Below are 21,703 nucleotides of genomic sequence, written 5' to 3' on the forward strand. Positions count from 1 at the left end.
TTCTGTTCCTAGGTCGTTGAATGTTTTTATCAAGAACAGGTGTTATATTTTGTCAAATCAAAATTCTGTATCTATTGAAATGATCATGTGATTTTTGTCCTTTGTCCTATAAATATGGTATATAACATTGATTGATTTTTGATGTTAAACCTTTCCATTCCTGGAATAAAACCCACTTGGCCGTGGTATAACTCTTTTTATATATTGCTGGATTTGATTTGCTGATATTTTGTTGAGGATTTTTTTATCTGTATTCTAAGGAATATTGGTCTGTAGTTTTCTTGGGATATCTTTGCCTGGTTTCAGAATCAAGGTAATGCTGGCTTCATAGAATGAGTTGACAAATGTTCTTTCCTATTGTGGGTTTTGAAAGAGTTGGTGAAGGATTGATATTAATTCCCTTAGATATTTTGTAGAACTCACCAGTGGAGCCATCTGTGCCTGAGCTTTTCATTGTGGGAAGTTAGAAGCCTTAACTTTAATATCAAAATTGTCAGATGTTTCGTTTTCTGTGTTTTGGATATAGATACGTTGAAGGATCTCCCATTTCCCAAACTGCTGTTACTCTAATGTTCATTTGAAAATAACTTGTCATTCTTTTATGGTCTTAACTACATCTATTAAAATATCATAGAGTTCATTTATTTGGCCCTGATAATAGATGTTCATAAAGGATGCAGTCAGTAGGAGTTATAAACTCCTTGTATAACATTTAACATGTTTTCACACCCACAAGTAATCATTTTTTCCTGAACTTCCATGGCACATTATCTGTACATCTCTTGTCACTTCCCATGTGTACTTTTTATTGTAGTTATTTTTGTTCAAGTCTTACCACTCTGTGAAATAGAGTTCCTTAAAGGAAATGCTGTTTTCTACCCTGTATTTAGAGTTCAGTAACTGAATGGCTCTGTGAATGAAACATTATGCAAGTGTTCAGGTGAAAAATAACTCGTCACTCCTTTACAGTCTTATTTTCATCTATTAAAATATTATGGAATTTGTGTGTTTAACCCTGGTTAAAGATAAAGCTTCAACACATTAACCAGCTGTAAAACACAGACTTTTTTCAATAGCAGGTAAACAATTTCAAGATTCATGTACAGATAGCCTATAAAGTCATGTAATTTGAAAAGCAGCATTTCATTATGAAAGAACTCTCAAGTTGTTTGTAAAGTTAATCTAATTAAAAAGATGTGTAAATGTTCTTGAAAAAATTATGGTTATTTTTTCCAACTGTGTTTTTTATTTTTAAAGCCTTTTTCGTATATACCATTGGCTTTCTTAACAAGCCCTTTCATCAGAAGATGTGCTTTTCTATCACATCTTTGTCTTAGTCCAGAACATGTGGTGTTACTTTTTGTAAATAATAAAAGAGAGAATAGTAAACATAGGGATCCAACAATTTTAGAAGCATCCTGGAGGTAATTGAACTGTCAGTGGGATCTATGAACTAGGTGTTTGGATGCCCAACAAATAGGATTTTAAAAATTATTTTAACACTCACAGTTACTGTATCATCCATGAAAAGGAAGGGGCATTAAGCATTTATCTCTAATTGTCATAGCTGTTCTGTTTTGTGTATGCAAGAAACGTTAATCTGTGTGGTCATAGACGAAAGTGTAAGAATGCTTATTATAACATGAGATCAATATAAATGTTCATAAATGTCAAAAAAAATTATGGAATTCATTTATTTGGCCCTGTTCCTGCTATTTTTGCCTTAGCTCCGCTTAGTTACCGGTGTAACCCTTGGCTCTGATTTCACTAGATCAGATCCAATCATAATGCATGTAGACTACAGAGTTTTTAAAATAGAGAAGTTTTGAATTGGAAAGTAAAGAAAGGAATAGTCTAAAAAGTTTTCAGAGATTTATACAGAGTATTTTGAAGCAAAAGTTAGTATCAGCTTCCTTTAATCCATTCTAGTAAACAGTAGTCTATCAGAGAAAAAGTGGTTTTCAACCTTACAAGACCCACTCTTCCTTTTTATTACCAATATTTTTAAATATTCTCTTCTATTCTGAAATGAAATGTATAGATACTATAATCTGTATGTTTTAAAACAGTCATGCCCTAATTATAATATATTGGTGAAACAAAGTAATTTATAACATAATATGTGTTTTTAAATGTGACTGCATGAGCATGACCCACATTAGATGACATAATGAAGTAGTCATATTATTGCACTAGTATACAGAATCACCTTGACTGAAGAGTTACAAAGTTGTAACTCAAATAAATTGTATTGTTGACTCAAATAACAATAAGGGAGGAAACCAGTGAGCTAAGGTGGAATGAAAGAGGATGGACAGATTTGCTCCTTAAGGCCTCCCAAGGTAGGGGGAATGAGTTGGGGACTTTGAGTAAAAGAGAAAATATTTGAAGTAGTCTGCTTTGTGGAAAGTGTGTCAAAGAATTGATAAGTGGTAGGTAAAAGGGTTATTGAGAAATGTCGAATGCTCTGCCAAAGTTGGACAACAACTAGCAGGTTACTGTGGCTCTGCAGTTTTCTGTAGAGAATGAAAGGCAAATGTAGGAGATGTAGGAATGTAAATTTTTGGCAAATTTACAGCTTATTAGAGTAGCAGCTTTTAAGAAACTAACCGGGGCATTTGGGCTGAATGGAGGGGTCACAATCTTAAAAGGTGATTCAAAAATAATTGAATACTTTTAAAAAATTAATACCATAAGACTTCTTATGGTGATATGTCAAGAAATTCATGCTTCTAGCATCTTTTAGCCTTAAGGGTATAAGAGAATGCATTTCAGCCCTCAGTGGTGATATTCTACAAAGATGAGATGAATCAGACAACAGGATTGATGTATATTGGGTGTCACAGCGGGGCACATTTGAGCATTGTAAGACTATAAAAGTAATTGTTATCTTTCCCAGACAAATTGGTTTTGACTTCATGTTTATATGTAACCTAATTACTGAGGAATTAATTTTTGTTTAAAATATTCAGTTCTTTTTGACTCTCCTGGTATTACTTTGTCTTCATACCTCCTTAAGGATCATTTTCTTTTATCAGCCAAAATAAATAAATATGGCCATGAGATAATTTGTTTTGAAATAGAACCTCAGGAGGGAGCCAAGCAGCAGTTTATGTACTTTAACTTATATGTAATTAAGGGAATTTTGCTGTGTTTTTAAAACCAAGTTTTTAAAAATCCTGTCGAGCAGATACGTTAGTTGTTGCTTTGAAAAGTAGAATTTATTGAAGTATTGAAGCAAATGTTTTTCAACATTCTTTTTTTTTTACAGTATTACCTAGACTGATATACCATAAAATGCCATAAAATTCACCGGATTTAAATGTAATCTTCATTGATTTTTGGCAGATTTTCAGAATTGTGCAACATCACCATAATGCCAGTTTAGAACATTTCTAATCCCTCCAAAAAAGATCTCTTGTATCCATTTACAATCATTTAGTAGACTGTCACTAATCTACTTTCCTACCCTATAATTTGCCTTTTCTGGACATTTTGTAGAAATAGAATCATACAACATGATCTTTTGCATCTGGCTCCTTCACTTAATGTTGCATAATGTTTTTGAGGTTCATTCACATTGTTAAAGATATCAGTAGTTTGTTCCTTTTTATTGCTAATTAGTATTCCGTTGTATGGACGTACCATATTTTGTTCTCTTCACCAATTGAAACACATTTGGATTGTTTGGCTTTTCACTATTGTGAATAACACTGCTATGAATAGTCACATAAAAGGCTTTGAGTAGACATGTGTTTTCATTTGTCTTGGGTAGATAATTAGGAGTGGAAGTGCTGGGTCATGTATTAAGTTTATATTTAACAGTTTAAAAAACTGTTGAGCTTTCCTAAAGTGGCTACAGTATTTTACATTTTTACCAGCAATGTGTGAGGGTTTCAGTTTCTGTACATCTTCTCCAGTGATTATTATCTTTTTTATTATAGCCATTCTTGAGAATATGAAGTGGTTATTGTTATAATTTGCATTCAGTAATGTTGAACATCTTTTCATGTGCCTATTTTCCATTCATCTATCTTCATTTGTGAAATGTCTGTTCAGAATCTTTTTCCATTTTTAAATTGGGTTATTGGTCTTATTGAGTTGTAGGTGTTCTTTATATATAGTGGCTAGAAGACCTTTATCAGATATATGATTTCAAGTATTTTCTCCTAGTCTGTGACCTTTTTTCATTTTCTTAATGGTGTCTTTTGAAGTACATATGTTTTTAATTTTGATGAAGTCTAATTTATCTAATTTTTTCTTTTATAGATTGAGCTTTTGATATATTTAAGAACTAAGTAATTATAAAGCTTTTCTCCTGTCTTCTGAAAGCTTTCTAGTTTTAGGTCTTACTCTTAGGTCTCTGATCCATTTGGAGGTAATGTTGTACATGCAGTGAGGGAAGGGTTTAACTTCATTTTTTTGTATATGGCTATCCAATTGTTCCAATACAATTTATTGAAAAAACTAGTCTTTCCCCCATTGAATTGCCTTGGCACCTTTGCTGAAAATCAACCATAAATATAAGGATTCATTTCTGGATTCTCAGCTCAGTTCTTTTGATCTATAGGAATATCCTTATGCCAATACGAGACTTTCTTGATTGCTTTAGCTTTATAATATGTTTTAAAATAAGCATATGTAAGTCATTCAAATCTGTTCTTTTTCAAAATTGTTTTTTTCTATTCTGGGTCAATCAGCTTGTCAGTTTCTGCAAAAAAAAAAAAAAAAAAAAAAAAAAAGGCTGCAGCAGCCTACCAGGATTTATAGGGATTGTGTTGAATCTATAAATGAATTGGAAGCGAGTTTTTAACATTCTTTTAGCTAGAAAGATTATTGGGAAACTTTAAAAAATTATAATGAAAAGAGAAGAAGGTTTAAGATATATAGATGCAGTTTCTCCTTTAAAGCTTATTGCTTACATTATGAACTTTTAAAAAATAATCAACATTTATTGACTACTCTATGCCAGACAATGGGCTAATTGTTCTGTTATCTCATTTTTTAATCCTGGCTTAACTGCTTAAGTCTTTCCAGATAAGAAGGTACAAGGCAGAAGGTGTTACATGAAAGACAGTTGGAGGGAAAGTTATTATATTGACTCTAATGAAGACATTCTGATTGTAACATGTCTTTAACAATATAAATTGGCAGAATGAATGCTCAGGGTGTACTTATTTCTCACTCTCATTTATATTTTGTTTTCTCCACTTTTCTAAATCATTTCTTAATCTTATTCATTATGGCATTTTATAAGGATTGTAAAATAATCTGCCAATGTACCTATTCCTTGTAAATAGACTACCTCATGCATATGTGCAAATGTAAATACAGCAGGAAGAAGGGAACAGTTATTTTGAAGGTGAGCACAAGTACTCCTATAATACCCTTCATAAGGCATGTAATAGTGAGCTTGTGGTATAGATTTGTTTCTTCATGGTTGTGAGTAATCATTCATTGCAGGGGGATGAGAAGTGGGTATAAATTTTACGGTACAATTTGTTTAGGAAGTATAATATGAGTTTTAAATGAAACATATGACTGTTTTCTATTCTTTGATATTCTTCCCATCCTTCTAACTCCTGCCTTTACACTACTAAGCAGTGCCTGATGAGAGCTTTACCATGATATTTCTACAGTCTGCTATCTTCTCAGTGTTTTATGTTCTGAAAGATCTGATTTCTCCTCTCGTTGAGAGCAAGTGGGAAAGAGAAAGGGAGAGTGAGTAGTATGTATTTCATCTTTCACTACTTATCTCTATCCTGCAGCCGTGCAGTCGGAGGCCTTTGTGCATGAAGACAGATTTGTTCTATGGCCTCGGAGTTGGGTGCCGGGGACGATGGCGGCTGCACTGAGCTGGCAAAGCCCCTCTATCTTCAGTACCTGGAGAGGGCCCTCCGATTGGACCATTTCTTGCGACAAACATCGGCCATCTTCAACAGGAATATTTCCAGGTATGCCACACCCATCTTTTAATTCTTTCCATTATGCTGTTTTGCCACATTTCTGAAGTGTTCTCATAATCCCTATAGATTTGGGGGTTAAATTATTTTATGACTTCTTGGTATTTTGATGTTTTCTTTTTTGTTCTTTCACGTAAAGTTTAGTCATCTTATTCAAAGGATCAGTTTCTTCTAGATAGTGTCCAGTTCTGCTAACCTTAAATCATATTATTTTGCTGGGTCAGCTGTGATTGTGGACTTGTCATTCTTCAATTTATAGTGATGACAGTGAAGATGGACTGGATGACAACAATCCTTTATTGCTTCAGTCTGGGGATCCCTTAATACAAGTTAAGGAAGAACCTCCAAATTCATTGCTTGGTGAAACCTCTGGAGCAAGTAACTCTGGAATGTTGAATACATACTCACTGAATGGAGTTCTCCAGTCAGGTCAGTATGGTATGAGAGCCCTCTTTGGACTATTGGTTCTCTTGGGGAAATTGTCTTTTCATTTTTTTATTTTTTATGTTTCTTTATACAGAACCAAAATCTGACAAAGGGAGTTTATATAACTTCTCTAAGTTGAAGAAAAGCAGAAAGTGGCTGAAGGTAAGATAAGGAAGAATATTTATAATGCTAATAAAAATTACTAATAGAAGAAAAAGTTTTCAACTTATTCTTGTAGAATGTCAGAGATTTTTCTAAATGTAAGTCATATTCTGGACATGGTTTTTGTTTGTTTGGGTTTTGTTTTGTTTTGTTTTTTAAGAGATTACAGGAGAAAATCTGGAGGATTCAACAGTCATTTTAGCAGACATTTATTGAGTAAAAAGCAGTGGGGTGGGGGTAGGAGATACAAAAAAAAATATCAGATGAGATCTTTGCCCTCACTGGTTCATGTTGTAATCAGAGATACTAGTCTACTTTTTGTCAGTCCCTGAGTAGTTTTTGATTCAACAAATGTTGACTCAGTACATCCTACATGCCAGATACTGTGGGTAGTGGGGCTACATCAGTGAATAGGCAGACAAGGTTCCTGCCCTTTGGAGCTTACATTCTGATAGAGGAAGCAGTCAGTCAGCTGTAAACAAATATGAATGGCTTCTTTAAAGAGATAACATTTCATCTGATTTCTGAATGATCATAGAGAGTTGTGTGAAGATTAGGAACAACTGCAAAAGTCCTGAGAAAGGAAGCAAGTTCTGTATGTTTGGGAGAAAAAGAAGGCTGGAATGTCTGGAGCACAATAAATTAAGGGAGTGGTAGAAGATGAGGTTAAAGAGCCTGATCATGTAGGGCCTTGTAGTCATGTTAAGGAATTTGAATTTTACTCTAGTTATAGTGGTAAGCCATTGGAGCATTTATAAGTAGGAGAGTGGTATAATCTCATTTACACACTTACAAAGTTATTGTCATTGGCAGTTTCTTCTATTGACTCTAATGTTTTTTCTATGTCATAACTTTTCCTGAGAAGAGTTCAAGGTACTCTTTTGTTATCACTAGGCCCCATAAAAGGCTCACATGTAGCAAAAGGTCTGATTTGCCTCATATTCATGAGTTTTGGGGCTGTTGAAAATGGAGATATATTTATGCTTAGCCATTATTTTTGCAGATATTGAGCTGTAATTCACATGCCATAAAATTCACCCTTTTAAGTGTCCAATTCAGTAGTTTTCAGTCTATTCAGAAAATTATTTAACCATCAGGCCACTACCTAATTCCAGAACATTTTAATTACACCCAAAAGAAACCCTGTATCCATTAACAGTTACTTCCCATTCTCTCTTTCCCTAGCTCCTGGCATCCACTAATGTGATTTGTCTCTGTGGATTTGCATATTCTGTATATTTCACATAAATGGAATCAAACAATATGTGGCCTTCTGGGTGTCTGGCTTCTTTTACTTAGAGTTTCAAGTTTCATTCATGTTGTGGCATGTTTCTGTACTTCACTCCTTTTATAGTTGAATAATATTTCATTGTATGGATATACCATATTTTGTTTATCCATTCCTTGGTGGACATTTGGGTTGTTTCTACTTTTTTAAATCATCACCATTTGCTTTCTATCTTTCTGTATACCTTTTAGGTAGTTTTTTATTTTGTTTTTTGCCTTGGTATTTGACATTTTATTAAAATACCTTATGTGTATATATGTACTTATTGCATTCTAAGCATGTTGCTATTTACAGCATTGCCTTTCTCTCAGTGTTCTGTAATTTGTGCTCAATATGTTTAATTGGTATCCTTTTGTTTTTCAGTTGGTTGGGTAGAGAGTAGTATAAAGGAAATTGGAATGATTGCCCCTCGGTTGTTTTTGTCATTATTTTAGGGTCTGGAAAAAATACTTGGATTGGGTATATATCAGGAATTACTTTCTGGTGGAAGTTATAGTTCTGTTTCCTCCCTTTTTCAGAGCATTCTGTTAAGTGATGAATCCAGTGAGGCAGATTCTCAGAGTGAAGACAATGATGAAGAAGAAGAACTCAATCTCAGCAGAGAAGAACTTCACAACATGCTACGACTGCACAAATATAAGAAGCTTCACCAGAATAAGTATAGTAAAGACAAGGAGGTGAGAGTTTTAGGAGAAACGTCAGACCTTCATGCTGGGTATTCACCCTCTGGTTTATATTCATTAAAACTACATCATTTTAACATTATATTTAGGTGGTGATGGTGGTGGTGGTTATTTTAGTAACGTTTATTGAGATATAATTCACATACCAAAAAATTTAGCCTCTTTAAATGTAGTATTCATTGGTTTTTAATATATTTATAGAGTTGTGCAACTATCATCATGATCTGATTCCATAACATTTTCATCACCTCAAAAAGAGACTCCATACCCTTCAGCTATTAACCCTTCCATTCTCTCCATCCTTTCCATACCCTCAGCTCTAGGCAACCACCATTCCATACTCTATAAATTTGCCCTTTCTGGACATTGGAATCCTGTAATGTGGTCCTTTGTTCCTGGCTTCTTTCATTTAGCATATATTTTCAGGTTTCACCTGTGTTGTAGCATACATCAGTACTTTATTTCTTTTTATTGCTGAATAATGTTCCATTGAATGGATTCACGACATTTTATTTATCCACCTAGTTGATGGACATTTGAGTTGTTTCTACTTTTTGGCTATTATGAATAATGCTGCCATCAACATTTGTATACCAATTTTTGTGTGGATGTATGTTTTCATTTCTCTTGGATAGATATATAGATATAGATAGATAGATAGATACACACACACACACACACACACACACACACACACACACACACACACACACACACACACACACACACACACACACACACACACACACACACACACACACACACCCACCCACCCACCCCTAGGAGTAGAATTGCTGGGTCATATGGTAACTCTGTGTTTAATCATTTGAGGAACTGCCAGACTGTTTTCCAAAGCAGCTATACCATTTTGCCGTCTGGTGATTTTTTTTTAATGTAATTGCTCTTTGGAGGTGTTCCTGTCTTGGAAAAGTTTCCTTTCTTCACACACTAATGTTAGAATGATTATTGTTTTAGGTAGCATCTGTTTGAATGCTGTTACCAAAGTTTTCTGATTTTTGTCAGAAGTGTGGTACTTTGTGCATAATGACGAATAGCAGCGTATTTGAGGAACTAAAAACTTTCCAGCAATTAGTTAAGGTCCAGAGTTAGTTTGTTCTAGTTTCAGTCCTTGCACAGCTCATTTGGCTCTAGTCCTGGAAAGAGATTCAACAGTGGACTACTTCATTTTAATTTATATTCACAATTATTTATTAGTAATAAGACAAAATTAATGGAAGATTTGGAGGTCAACGTAAATAAAATGTTTGGAGAGATTTGCTACTCCCTAGATGGAAAAAAATGGGTTAGTCATATGTTAGAATTCTAGCAACCTAGGCATTGTCCATAATATTAGCCGAATCTCTTAGGAGGAGATGAAGACAGAGAAGACTTGAAAGATTGGAGAATTGGGATGGCTGTGACTGTTATAGCCAAATGTAAAACTGAAAGACAAGCAGGCATCAGGAACCTTAGTAAATCTGAGGACCTATTAGTAATAGAAATGTGGTTTATTTTTTAGTTCATGAATTTCCAAAGGGAGACCTTTCTGCAATAAATTGCATCTCTCATATGTGCTTCAGGAGTAAGTAAATATTTTGATGGAAATTCAGAAGTATGATGGGTGTTCTTTCCTTAAGTTTTTTCCAGCAGCCGGCCATGTACATATAGCTGCTGAGAACCTGTTTTGTTTGGAAGCCAGGGAAATATTTGACTTTGGTACTAAATCCTTACTTATTTCTTTGTGGGGAGAATACTGTATTTGCAAGCTTTGATTTTTTCTGGTTCAACTTACTCTAGTAAAGTAAATGTTCCCTTTGGGCTGTGCTGTAGAACATTGGCCCCTCTGAGCATCATTGCCTTTACCTACTTCAGTTGCAGCAATACCAATACTACAGTGCAGGTTTGCTCTCCACATACGACCCTTTCTATGAGCAACAACGGCACCTACTTGGACCCAAAAAAAAGAAATTCAAGGAGGAAAAGAAGCTTAAAGGTGAGCATTTGACCTGTCTTCCACTTTTACTCATCCTTTGTTACAGGACTATATGTAGCTTCCTGGTGCTTTTGAACTTTGAACATAATCCATATGGTAGAAGTTGCTTTGTTATCAGAAGTATCAACTTTATTCCCTATTTGCTTTATGGTCTTTTCTAGAATTAGAAAAACATAACTGAGGATGCATAGCCAAAGGTTTTACACCAATTAGTTCATTTTTTTTTTCTTCTACAATTTTGAAGATGAAGGGAGGAAGTTATCCATTGGGAATTATGAAGAGCACTTCAAGTATTTGTTGCTATCTGAGGTGATTGAAAATAGATCACCTTTTGATGATCTTCTGTAGTGTTTGGTGTATGTTTGTGAGGAAATGTCCTTTCCTCTCCTATTCAGCTCTAAATAACTGGTAATCTGGAAAGAATTAGGAAGAGAAAGTTTTAAGCTATCTAAAAACTAGGCCAATTTTATTTCTCTGAAGGTCTGAACTCTACTGAAAAACATTCTTTTTAGCCTTCTTCTCTTTTCTCCCATATCCTGCTTGTTTATCTCTGTATTTTCCCATCCTTCATACCCTTCCCCCAATTAGTTTTTTGTTCCATGTATGATTATCTCTTTGCAAGTCTTAATGTCATACCAGTTAGTGCATTTTTTTCCCTTCTCTGTTAGTCTCTTTAACCACTTTACATTGCTACCAACTAGAAATAAGTGTCCTTCCTTGTGACATTACTTGAGCCCACGATACTTTGTGTTTCTCTTCGATGTAAACTGAGGGAGTTTCCAGTGTTCTCCAAGGCAGTGAGATCTCCCTCTTGGAATATTCATGGGCCTGAATAGATAAAGGGATAAACATTGCCAGCTTCAGGTGAAATGAGGAAGAACTTTGAATTTTCCCAAACTGATGAGGTTGTTTTGTGGGTCTCCTGTGTGTAAGGGGAAAAAAATGCAACCTTCTGAGAGTCTGTTTCTTTTGCAGCCAAGTTGAAGAAAGTAAAGAAGAAAAGGCGAAGGGATGAAGAACTTTCTTCTGAAGAATCCCCTCGTCACCACCACCACCAGACCAAAGTCTTTGCCAAGTTCTCTCATGATGCACCTCCCCCTGGCACCAAGAAGAAGCACTTATCCATTGAGCAGCTTAATGCTCGTCGCAGGAAAGTATGGCTCAGCATTGTGAAAAAGGAACTGCCAAAGGTGAGTGAGTTCCTTCAGTACAGTGGATGGGTAGAATGTTTCCCTTCCCACTGTCTATGGAGGACGTGGGAGAGCTAGATACTTTCACAGATAGGAATTAATGTGTTGGAATTAAGAGAATGCTGAGTAATACTCTCTTTAGTTAACTGTTTTAAAAGAGAGATGTTTTGTAGAGAATTTATAAACATTTGGTTGTTGCTGAATAATTACAGATACTAGAAGAAAGTATGAATGATTAAAAGAAACATGTATAAGCATTCTTTTTACTCGTTTAGGTTGTTTTTGCTAATATTTTATTTTGACATATTTTCAAACTTCCAAGTTGCAAGAATAATGCAAGGAATGTCCATATACCCTCGACTCATATTCACCAGTTTGCATTTTACTTTGTTAAATGCCTCATTATAAATTCAGTGCAATCCTAATAGAAATATCAACAAGCTCTTTTATGAAGTTAGATAAGTTGATACTGAAGTTTATATAGAAAAGGTTGATATGCAAGAATAGCTAAGAAAGCACTGGAAAAGCCCCACCAAACATTAAAGCATACTATAAGACCTCTACAATGAAAACAGTATGATATGGGCACATGAATAGACTAGTGGACTTGTTAATAGATAGTGCTGGAAAAAGATAAAATTAGATCTGCCTTGTGTGTCTGTGTCCAAATTCCATCCTAATTCAGTATGACTTCGTCTTAACTACATCTGCAAAGACCTTAATTCCAAATAAATGTTGTAGTCACAGGTACTGGGTTTTAGGACTTGAACATATCTTTTGTGGGGACAGTATTCAACCCACAACAGTGGGGAAGAAAAGAACTAACCTATGTAACCCAGGAAAACGGTACCTTGACTGGATATTGTAAGGCTGAAGACCAAACGAACTGAATGTAAATGTTGTGAATGACATAGTAAAAATGTTTCTTACACGGGAATAGGATATCTATTTTGAAACTGTTTTATGTGTATACTAGAGTTGAACAAATATGTAAATATATTTTAGATAATAAGAGTAGAGTTTCTCACTATTGAAGAAAGTTATAAGTAAGGAAAATTGGAAGGCTAAAATGAAGCCTGGGAGTTGGATTGTAATCAGTCTCAGTATAAACTCATGGTTTTTAATATCTAGACAGATAGATACAGAAATATAGATGGGTGTGTATGCATAAATTAATTTTATATATATAGTATTTTCTAGCTCTGTCGGCTGAGAGGGCCTAGAAGCAATGCTACCCCAGTAGCAATGGGGGTATCTAGCACCCAGATCTTAATTTCTAAACACCTTCTATCCTGTAACAAAAGAAACCAGGGCTCCTTCAAGATGTGCTTGATTCTACTACATTACTGGGGCAGGGAAAATACAGGGTGAACCAGAAACATCTTGTGGTACCAGAAAGTAAGGAAGTGCTGGAGAAAAGATGGGGGGCTTGACGCAAGAATATAGGAGCCAACCTGAAGTAGCTGCTACTGGCCAAAGCTGGAACAATTTGAGCAACAAAATAATGACAATATTGGGTTTTAACCCATGGAATAAAAGAAATATTCATGAGTCCATTCTTTATAAATAAATAATTGAATAAATAAACAGATGAGGAAGAAGGGACAGCTCTTTCTTAGAGTAGAATTCCAATTAATAAATGTAGAAGGAAGGAAAGAAAGAATCAACCTTAAGCAAACACCATAGTTATAATTGTTACAGATAAGATCCATTGACATGTTAATATTAGAGGGCAAAAGTTTGAGGAAGAAAAGGATTTGCATAGTTTCAAGATGTGTCTTAGCACTATAGTTGTAAAAACTGGCCAAAACCATCTTAACCAAGTTATCAAAGTAAACATCACTGGTGATTTAAATTTCAACATCCTGAACTCCTTAGTATCATGCACTGAGAAGAATATAATTTCTGTGGTATTCTTGCCAAAAATGAATAACCTTATTCCAATCATGAGAAAACATCAGAAAAAAATCCAAATTGAGAGAAAGTCTACAGAATAACTGATTAGTACCTTTCTCAAGTGTCAAGGATGTTAAAGAAAAGACTGAGGAGATGTTAGCCTAGACAAGACTAAGGATACAAACAGCTAAATGCAAAGTAGGATCCTGCAAAAGATGCTGCTAACAGTACAGCAATATTAGTGGGAAAATTGTTGACATTTGAATAAGACCTATAGTTTTAATTAAAAACTTAAAATTAAATTAAGTTTGTACAAGTATTAATTTCCTTTCTTAATAATTGTGCTATGGTTTTATGTAAGATTCTAATGTTAGGGGGAGCATGGATCGGGCTATGAGGGAACTCTTCTATTTTGCAACTTTTTTCTAGGTCTAAAATTAGTTAAAAATGGAAAGTTTAAAAAAATATAGTGAGAATAATATAAGGAACTGCCATATATCATTTACATATATTTATCAACCAATTGTATTTTGCCTCATTTGTTTATTTTCACACTTTTTTTTCCCCTCACTCATTTTAACGTTTAAGACATCTTAGTGAACTTAGTCATAATACTTCATTGTGTATTTCCTAAGAAGAAGGACATTCTCTTACATATAATAACAGTACAGTTACCAAAATTAGGAACTTTAACATTGACATAATGCTATTACCTGATCCATAGCCTATATTCAATTTTTATCAATTGATCCAATTAAGCCCTTTATCCTTTTTGTTTTTCCCTGATTCAATCTAAGATTCAATCTAGGTCTACATCTTACGTTTGGTTGTCATATCTCTTTAATCTGAAACAGATTCTCAGCCTTTTCTTTGTCTTTAATGTCATTCGTATTTTTGAAGAATATAGGCCTGTTATTTTGTAGAATGTCTCTCAATTTGGGTTCATCTGATGTTCCCCCATGTTTAGATTCAGGTTATTAATTTGGGGCAGGATTCCCACAGGAGTCATGTGTGCTTCTTGGTGAATCACACTGGGGGTACATGATCTATCTGTCCATTATTGATGATGTTAGCTTTGATCTTTTTGGTAACATGGTGCTTCTCCATTGTAGCATTACTCTTTATCCTTTAGTAATTAATAAGTATTTGTGGGGAGTTTTTTTATAAATGAGCATTCTTTATGGAAAGTTAGGGAAAACCTGCATAAGACTTCAGATTATGACTTCCCATGATTGAAAATGACTTTTCAATTGGAATATTTCAGAGTCTTGGCTTTTAGGTGGCAATAGCTACTTAAAAATTAGTAAAATGAAGTTTTTGAAGAAAGACCTAAAAACTCCCTTAAACAGATAGTCTGAGCTGGAACATAATTAACTAGATATGGCTTTCAGGCCCTCTTTGTGTCACTTGTAATTAATTTTTCAGAATCATTGGAGGGGGCTCTGGAGCAACCAGAGAGCCACTCAGTTCTCCCTCTTCTGTGTCTTCTCCCAGGTCAAAGGGACCATCACAGAAAGTCAGTCTACTGTTACCGAAGTGTTTTTTTTTTGTTTGTTTGTTTGTTCCACTAGGGTGGAAGACACAGTAAACTGGAGACTAGTTTGGGGTTGCTGAGTTATCTTGTTTTAGATCTGCCTTGGAATTTTTGGTTGGAGAAGATGAGACTTAAGTGGTGGCAGGAATTAAGTAATGGTAGCAGTAGATTTGCCCTGACCGGAGGTCACACCTGCCTCCTAAGGATTCCTGTTTCTGGGTACCCTGCTACCTCAGCTTCTTTTCGGATTGACCTTGGAAAGCACATATTTGAATCAGGGTAGTGCCAGGGTTTGGGTGTATGGTTATATTTTCTTAGTCCATTTCAAGCCTTATATATAATTTAAGTTCCTTTAAGACTCTGTTTAAGGCAGCCAGAGCACTAATCTTCTTAATGTTTCTTTAGTAGCCTTATGTATGCTGCTGAGACAGTACATCAGGATGGCTTTTAGAAGCAATGTATCTTGAAAATTCTTGGTTTGCCATTTTATTTTCTAAACCTCTAGAAATTGAATAAAAGACAGTGTAAGTAATTGTATTAAAAAATTGAATCCTAAATGAAATGTTATTTTAAAAATTTTTAGGCCAACAAGCAGAAGGCTTCAGCTCGTAACCTGTTTCTCACCAATAGCCGAAAGGTAAAATTGTGGTTTTCTGTTTTATCTTTTGCTGGAATATATTCTTGTTCTTTGGATCCATTCTTGCTGCTCTTGTCTGTTGTGCCTGTTGATAATGCATCAAATAGTACATAGAGTGTTTCTAAATTTTCTCAATCAATTTATAATAAAAATAGTTCTTCAAACATCTGGTAGTTGAACCTTTTTGAATAAGGCCATGGTCCACTCTCATTTCTTGGGCAGAATGAATCACTGCCCAATCACTGAATCCACCTTAGCTTTAGTCTCTTAAATGTAAGATGTGGTGCTATTAATACCTTCCCTTAAAGAGAAGTAATACAATTTCCTTTGAGAGTTGTGAGGATCAGATGAGAATTCCCCTGGGTTAGTCACTTAACCTCTCAGTTTCCTCCTCTATAAAATGGGGATGATTATAATACCAACTTCATAGGGTTTTTGTGAACAATAACAATAGTTTAATATATGTTAAGATTAAAATGGCGCATAACGTATAATAGGCAGGGAAGGGTGTTATAGTTGCGTGTAATAGCACTAACATCCCAGCATATCTCAGGTTCTTCTTGGTCATTATATGGTTGAACCTTTTTCATCTTCTTATGGCAATATGCATATGGATTTCACATCCCTGATGTTACTTCGAAGTGTCTGGGACTGGGTCACAGTATTGTACAGTAGCATGAGTCAGATGGTTGGGAGCGGGGTGGGGCGATAGGAGGATTTTTTGCATAGTACAAAATAAGGACTGCTGTGGTTAAGCCCATGGAGAGCTGGCTCCTAGAATTGGACCCTTCTCTTTTGAAATGACATTGTTGTCTTTTGCAGCTTGCCCACCAGTGCATGAAAGAAGTGCGTCGAGCTGCCTTGCAGGCCCAGAAGAACTGTAAGGAGACCTTGCCTCGTGCCCGCCGCCTCACCAAGGAGATGCTTCTGTACTGGAAGAAGTATGAGAAGGTGGAGAAAGAGCACCGCAAACGTGCAGAGAAGGAAGCTTTGGAGCAGCGGAAGTTGGATGAGGAAATGCGGGAGGTAGGACAAAAGTGTAAATTTTTGAAAACCCTAATTGCTGCAGCCATATCAAGGGACTGCTTTATAGTTATAAATTTTTGAGTCTGACCAATGAAACCATCAAAAGTTTTTTGTAGGACATAACTTTTTTTGAGAATAGTGGCTGTAGTCCAGTAAACCGTTTCTGTTTTTATGCTTTCGGGAAGACCCTCCCTCCAGCCTTCTCTCTTCTTATGTGCTGACTTCCCCTATTCTGTGCAACTTTATTTCTCTGTATGTTTCTGGAGAGGAAAAAAAAAAGAAGAAGAAAAAGAAAACAGCTTATCCTGGCCTGGTTCCAGGTGCTGGCCACAGTTTCAGTTTATTGGAAGATCAGGGCAGGGTGCCAAATTTAGGGCTGGGTGGGGACAGTGGGCAGTCAACTAGCCCAGTTTTCTATCCCCCTCCTCCCTCCACCCCAGCATCTGCTCTGCTGTTTTAACCTGCAACCAGTACTGTTGCTAAACCTAATGTCACTTGATTTAGGCTGTGTGTATTGTTGAGGTAAGCAAGAGAAGATTTAGGCTATTGTGTATTGTTGAGGGAAGCAAGAGGAGAGGATAAGAGGGTAAAAACATTGTGTTGTCATTGGTAAATCAGTTGGAATGAATGGAAGGAAAGTTGAAGTTTGGAGAAAGAAGGGAATCAAAATTGGAAGATGTTTTCTTTCAGATATAGGTAGTACTCCTGTCAAAGTGGAACTTGGGATCTCTTTTGAGCTCTTGATTTTCCCTTCTTTTATCATGCCTTTGAGGATGAGTATGGATTTTTTTTGTTGTTTTTTTGCCCAGTTCTCTTAAGTCCCCTGGGTAGCCTGGATCTTTGCACACAAGATAAATGTATTTTTTTTAAATTCAGTTTTATTGAGATATATTCACATACCATACAGTCATCCATGGTGTACAATCAACTGTTCACAGTACCATCATATAGTTGTGTATTTATCACCCCAGTCTATTTTTGAACATTTTCCTTATACCAGAAAGAATCAAAGTAAGAATAAAAAATAAAAATAAAAAAGAACGCCCAAATCATCCCCCCATCCCACCCTATTTTTCATTTAGTTTTTGTCCTCATTTTTCTACTCATCCATCCATACACTGGATAGAGGGAGTGCGATCACAAGGTTTTCACAGTCACACTGTCACCCCTTGTAATCTACATTGTTAGACAGTTGTCTTCAAGAGTCAAGGCTGCTGGGTTGGAGTTTGGTAGTTTCAGGTATTTGCTTCTAGCTGTTCCATTACATTAAAACCTAAAAAGTGTTATCTGTATAGTGCGTAGGAATGTCCACCAGAGTGACCCCTCGACTCCATTTGAAATCTCAGCCACAGAAGCTTTATTTTGTTTCATTTCATATCCCCCTTTTGGTCAAGAAGATGTTCTCAATCCCACGATGCCAGGTCCAGATTCATCCCCTGGAGTCATATCCTGCATTGCCAGGGAGACTTAGACCCCTGGGAGTCAGGTCCCGTGTAGGGGGGAGGGCAATGAGATCACCTGCCAAGGTGGCTTAGTTAGAGAGGGCCACATCTGAGTAACAAAGAGGCACTTAGGGAGAGGCTCTCAGGCACAATTATAAGCAGGTTTAGCCTCTCCTGATAAAAGTATTTTTGAGTTAGTAAATGTTTGATGCTGTTGGGAATACTTACTCACTGAGTTGAGAGGCATTTGAGAGTTAGCTACAGATTTTGAAGTTCTGTAGCAGCTTGGCCTGTTACCTTGGTTTGTGAGATATTGTTGGCTAACTAATGGGAATTGCATTTGTGGTTATGTTAAGTTATGTGACATTTGAAATAAAGCTGTTTTTGATGGATCTTTATTGTTCCCTTAATGTACTTGGTTCATTTAAATGTGTGGTACTTCTTGAAGGTGAAAGAAGATGTTATTCTTTTACTTAATTGTTTAAGTGTAGAAAGGTTTTCTTGATAGTACTTTAGTTTTGGAACATGAACATCCACCAAAAAAACTTCTCTTTCTTGTCAAACTAATTTTCTTCTAATTTGAATCTGGTTCGAGTGCTATAAAATTATAGAGAGAGGACAATTTCATCTAGGACACTTTTTTATTAAGTAAACTTTGGGACTTTTGTCCTTTTTGATAATGTTCCTTATTTTATTGTTTTGTTTTTTTTTTTCTTTTGTTAAAGTGGATGAAGGGTAAATCAAATAGTCTTCAAATGAATTTTATTATAAAATAGTTATCCGAAATAATGAGTCTTTAATTTAGTATTTATAGTATGTGTTGTATTTCATATAAGTCAATCTTTTGAATTATTTGTTTACTCATTGATTGTTTATCTTAAAAAATGATTTTATTTATTGGCCCAATGATTATTTTCCTTACTTGGTTATTTCAGAGTCACTTTTTTACTTTTTACTTTGAAATAAATTCAAACTTACAGGACAGTTGCAAAAATAATACAAACCCCATACACAGAACTCCAGCCTACCCCAACCCCCCTCCACCGATACCCAGATCTACCACTTTAATATTTTGTCACTTTACCATTTCTTTCTTTCCCTCCCTCCCTTCCTATCTATCATCCATCATCTATTGCTCTGTCTTCTGAACATATGAGAGCAAGTTGCACACATCCTTGAACAAATAATATAATTCATATAATACATTTCCTATGAACAAGAATATTCGTTTATGTAATCACATTAAGTGTAGTTAAGAAATTCAGGAAATTTAACATTGATTTAAAGCTTACATTCTATATTTCATTTTTTTCTTATGTCCCAATTGTGTCCTTTTGAGCCTTTTCTCCTCTATTCTTAGATCTCATCCAGGATCATCTATGGCATTTAATTGTCATTATCTATTTAGACTGTCTTTTTTTTTCAATTGTGAAACATATATACAGCATAAATCTTCCCATTCCAACCCCTCCCGAGCATTCCATTTAGTGGGATTAATCACATTCACGATGTTGCAATGCCATCACCTTCCCACCATTCATTACTAGAAATTTCTTTTCACCCCAAACAGAAACCCTACACTCATTTCTTAACTCCCCATTGCCCCTTCCTTACTTCTTGTAACCCATACTCTACTTTTCATCTCTATGATCATATTCTCTGATACTTTCTTTGTGTTTACCGTGGGGCTTAAATTTAACATTCTAAATCTATAACAATCTTGTTTTCTTTGATACCAACTTAACTTCAATAGGACACATAAACTATGTTCTTATACTCCTCCATTCCCCCACCTTTATGTAGTTCTTGTCAAAAATTACATAGTTTACATTGAGTCCAAAACCACTGATTTATCATTGCACTTTATGTATTTTAGATCCTGTAGGAAGTAAATAGTGGAGTTACAAATCAAAAATACAGTAGTATTGGTATTTATATTTACCATGTGATCTTTACTGGAAATCTGTATTTCTTCATGTGGTTTCAGTCAGTTGTTCAGTGTCCCTTCCTTTCAGCCTGCACAATTCCCTTTAGCATTTCTTATAGGACTGATCTACTGGTGATGAAGTACCTCAGCTTTTGATTATCTGGGGATGTTTTCATCTCCCCCTCATTTTTAACCTCCAGGTGTTTGTGAATTTTCTAAGTCTCTGATGGTTATTGACTTCTAATTGTATTCCACTGTGGTCAGAGAATGTGCTTTGAATAATTTCATTTTTTTTTTTAATTTATTAAGGCTTGTTTTATGTCCCAGAATATGGTCTATTCTGGAGAAAGATCTGTGATCACTAGAGAAGAATGTGTATCCTGGTGATTTGGGATGTAATGTTCTATATATGTCTGTTAAATCCAATTCATTTATCAGATTGTTTAGGTTATCAGTTTCCTTATTGGACTTCTGTCTGGTTGATCTATCTATAGGAAAGAGTAATGTGTTGAAGTCTCCCACAATTATTGTGGAACCATCCATTGCTTCCTTTAGTTTTGCCAGTGTTTGTCTCATGTATTTTGTGGCACCATGATTAGGTGCATAAACATTTATGATTGTTATTTCTTCTTGTTGAATTGCCCCTTTTATTAGTATGTAGTGGCATTCTTTGTCTCTCGTAACATTCTTGCATTTAAAGTCTATTTTATCTGAGATCAATACTGCTACTCCTGCTTTCTTTTGGCTGTAGCTTGCATGAAATATTTTTTCCATCCTTTCACTTTCAGTTTCTTTGTGTCCCTGTGTCTATGATGAGTCCCTTGCATGCAACATATTGATGGTTCATATTTTTTTATCTATTCTGCCAATCTGTATCTTTTAATTGGGGAGTTTAATCCATTTACCTTCAACATTATTACTGTGAAGGCATTTCTTGAATCAGCCATCCTATCCTTTGGTTTCTGTTTGTCAGATACATTTTTTCCCTCTCTCTCTTCTTGTCCTTTAATGAACCAATATTCAATCTCTTTAGTACTGAACCTTTCTCCATATTTCTCTCTCCTTTCTTTGTTTCTCTGTCTGTAGGGCTCCCTTTAGTATCTGAAGTAGGGCAGGTCTTTTATTAGCAAAATCTCTCAGCATTTGTGAAAAATTTAAGCTCTCCCTCAAATTTGAAGGAGAGCTTTGCTGGATAAAGTATTCTTGGTTGGAAATTTTTCTCTCTGAGAATTTTAAATATGTCATGCCACTGCCTTCTCGCTCCCATGGTGGCCGCTGAGTAGTCACTACTTAGTCTTATGTTGTTTCCTTTGTATGTGGTGAGTTGCTTTTCTCTTGCTACTTTCAGAACTTGCTCCTTCTCTTCAGTATTTGACAGTCTGATCAGAATATGTCTTGAAGTGGGTTTATTTGGGTTTATTCTATTTGGAGTTTGCTGGGCATTTATGCTTTGTGTATTTATATTGTGTAGAATGTTTGGGAAGTTTTCCACAACAATTTCTTTGAATACTCTTTCTAGACCTTTACCCTTCTCTT

The 21,703-nt window shown here is 35.4% G+C and overlaps 1 protein-coding gene across 2 annotated transcripts in view; it reads left to right on the plus strand.

Moving 5' to 3' along the window:
* The window catches only part of INO80 (INO80 complex ATPase subunit), a 143,984-nt gene that overhangs the window by 13,673 nt on the left and 108,608 nt on the right, over positions 1 to 21,703 (plus strand). The window contains exons 2-9 of one of the 2 annotated variants that reach the window (XM_037834278.1): positions 5,769 to 5,954; positions 6,223 to 6,392; positions 6,484 to 6,551; positions 8,358 to 8,516; positions 10,395 to 10,515; positions 11,491 to 11,705; positions 15,719 to 15,772; positions 16,595 to 16,798. In XM_037834278.1, the coding sequence (XP_037690206.1) occupies positions 5,812 to 5,954; positions 6,223 to 6,392; positions 6,484 to 6,551; positions 8,358 to 8,516; positions 10,395 to 10,515; positions 11,491 to 11,705; positions 15,719 to 15,772; positions 16,595 to 16,798 (1,134 nt within the window). In that variant the 5' untranslated portion in view covers positions 5,769 to 5,811. Of the gene's footprint in view, positions 1 to 5,768; positions 5,955 to 6,222; positions 6,393 to 6,483; positions 6,552 to 8,357; positions 8,517 to 10,394; positions 10,516 to 11,490; positions 11,706 to 15,718; positions 15,773 to 16,594; positions 16,799 to 21,703 lie in introns of those variants that run through there. The other variant, XM_037834279.1, reaches the window with a different exon arrangement.

This window comes from Choloepus didactylus, chromosome 4, assembly GCF_015220235.1.
Source record: "Choloepus didactylus isolate mChoDid1 chromosome 4, mChoDid1.pri, whole genome shotgun sequence".
In the NCBI taxonomy this organism is placed as follows: Eukaryota; Metazoa; Chordata; class Mammalia; order Pilosa; family Megalonychidae; genus Choloepus; species Choloepus didactylus.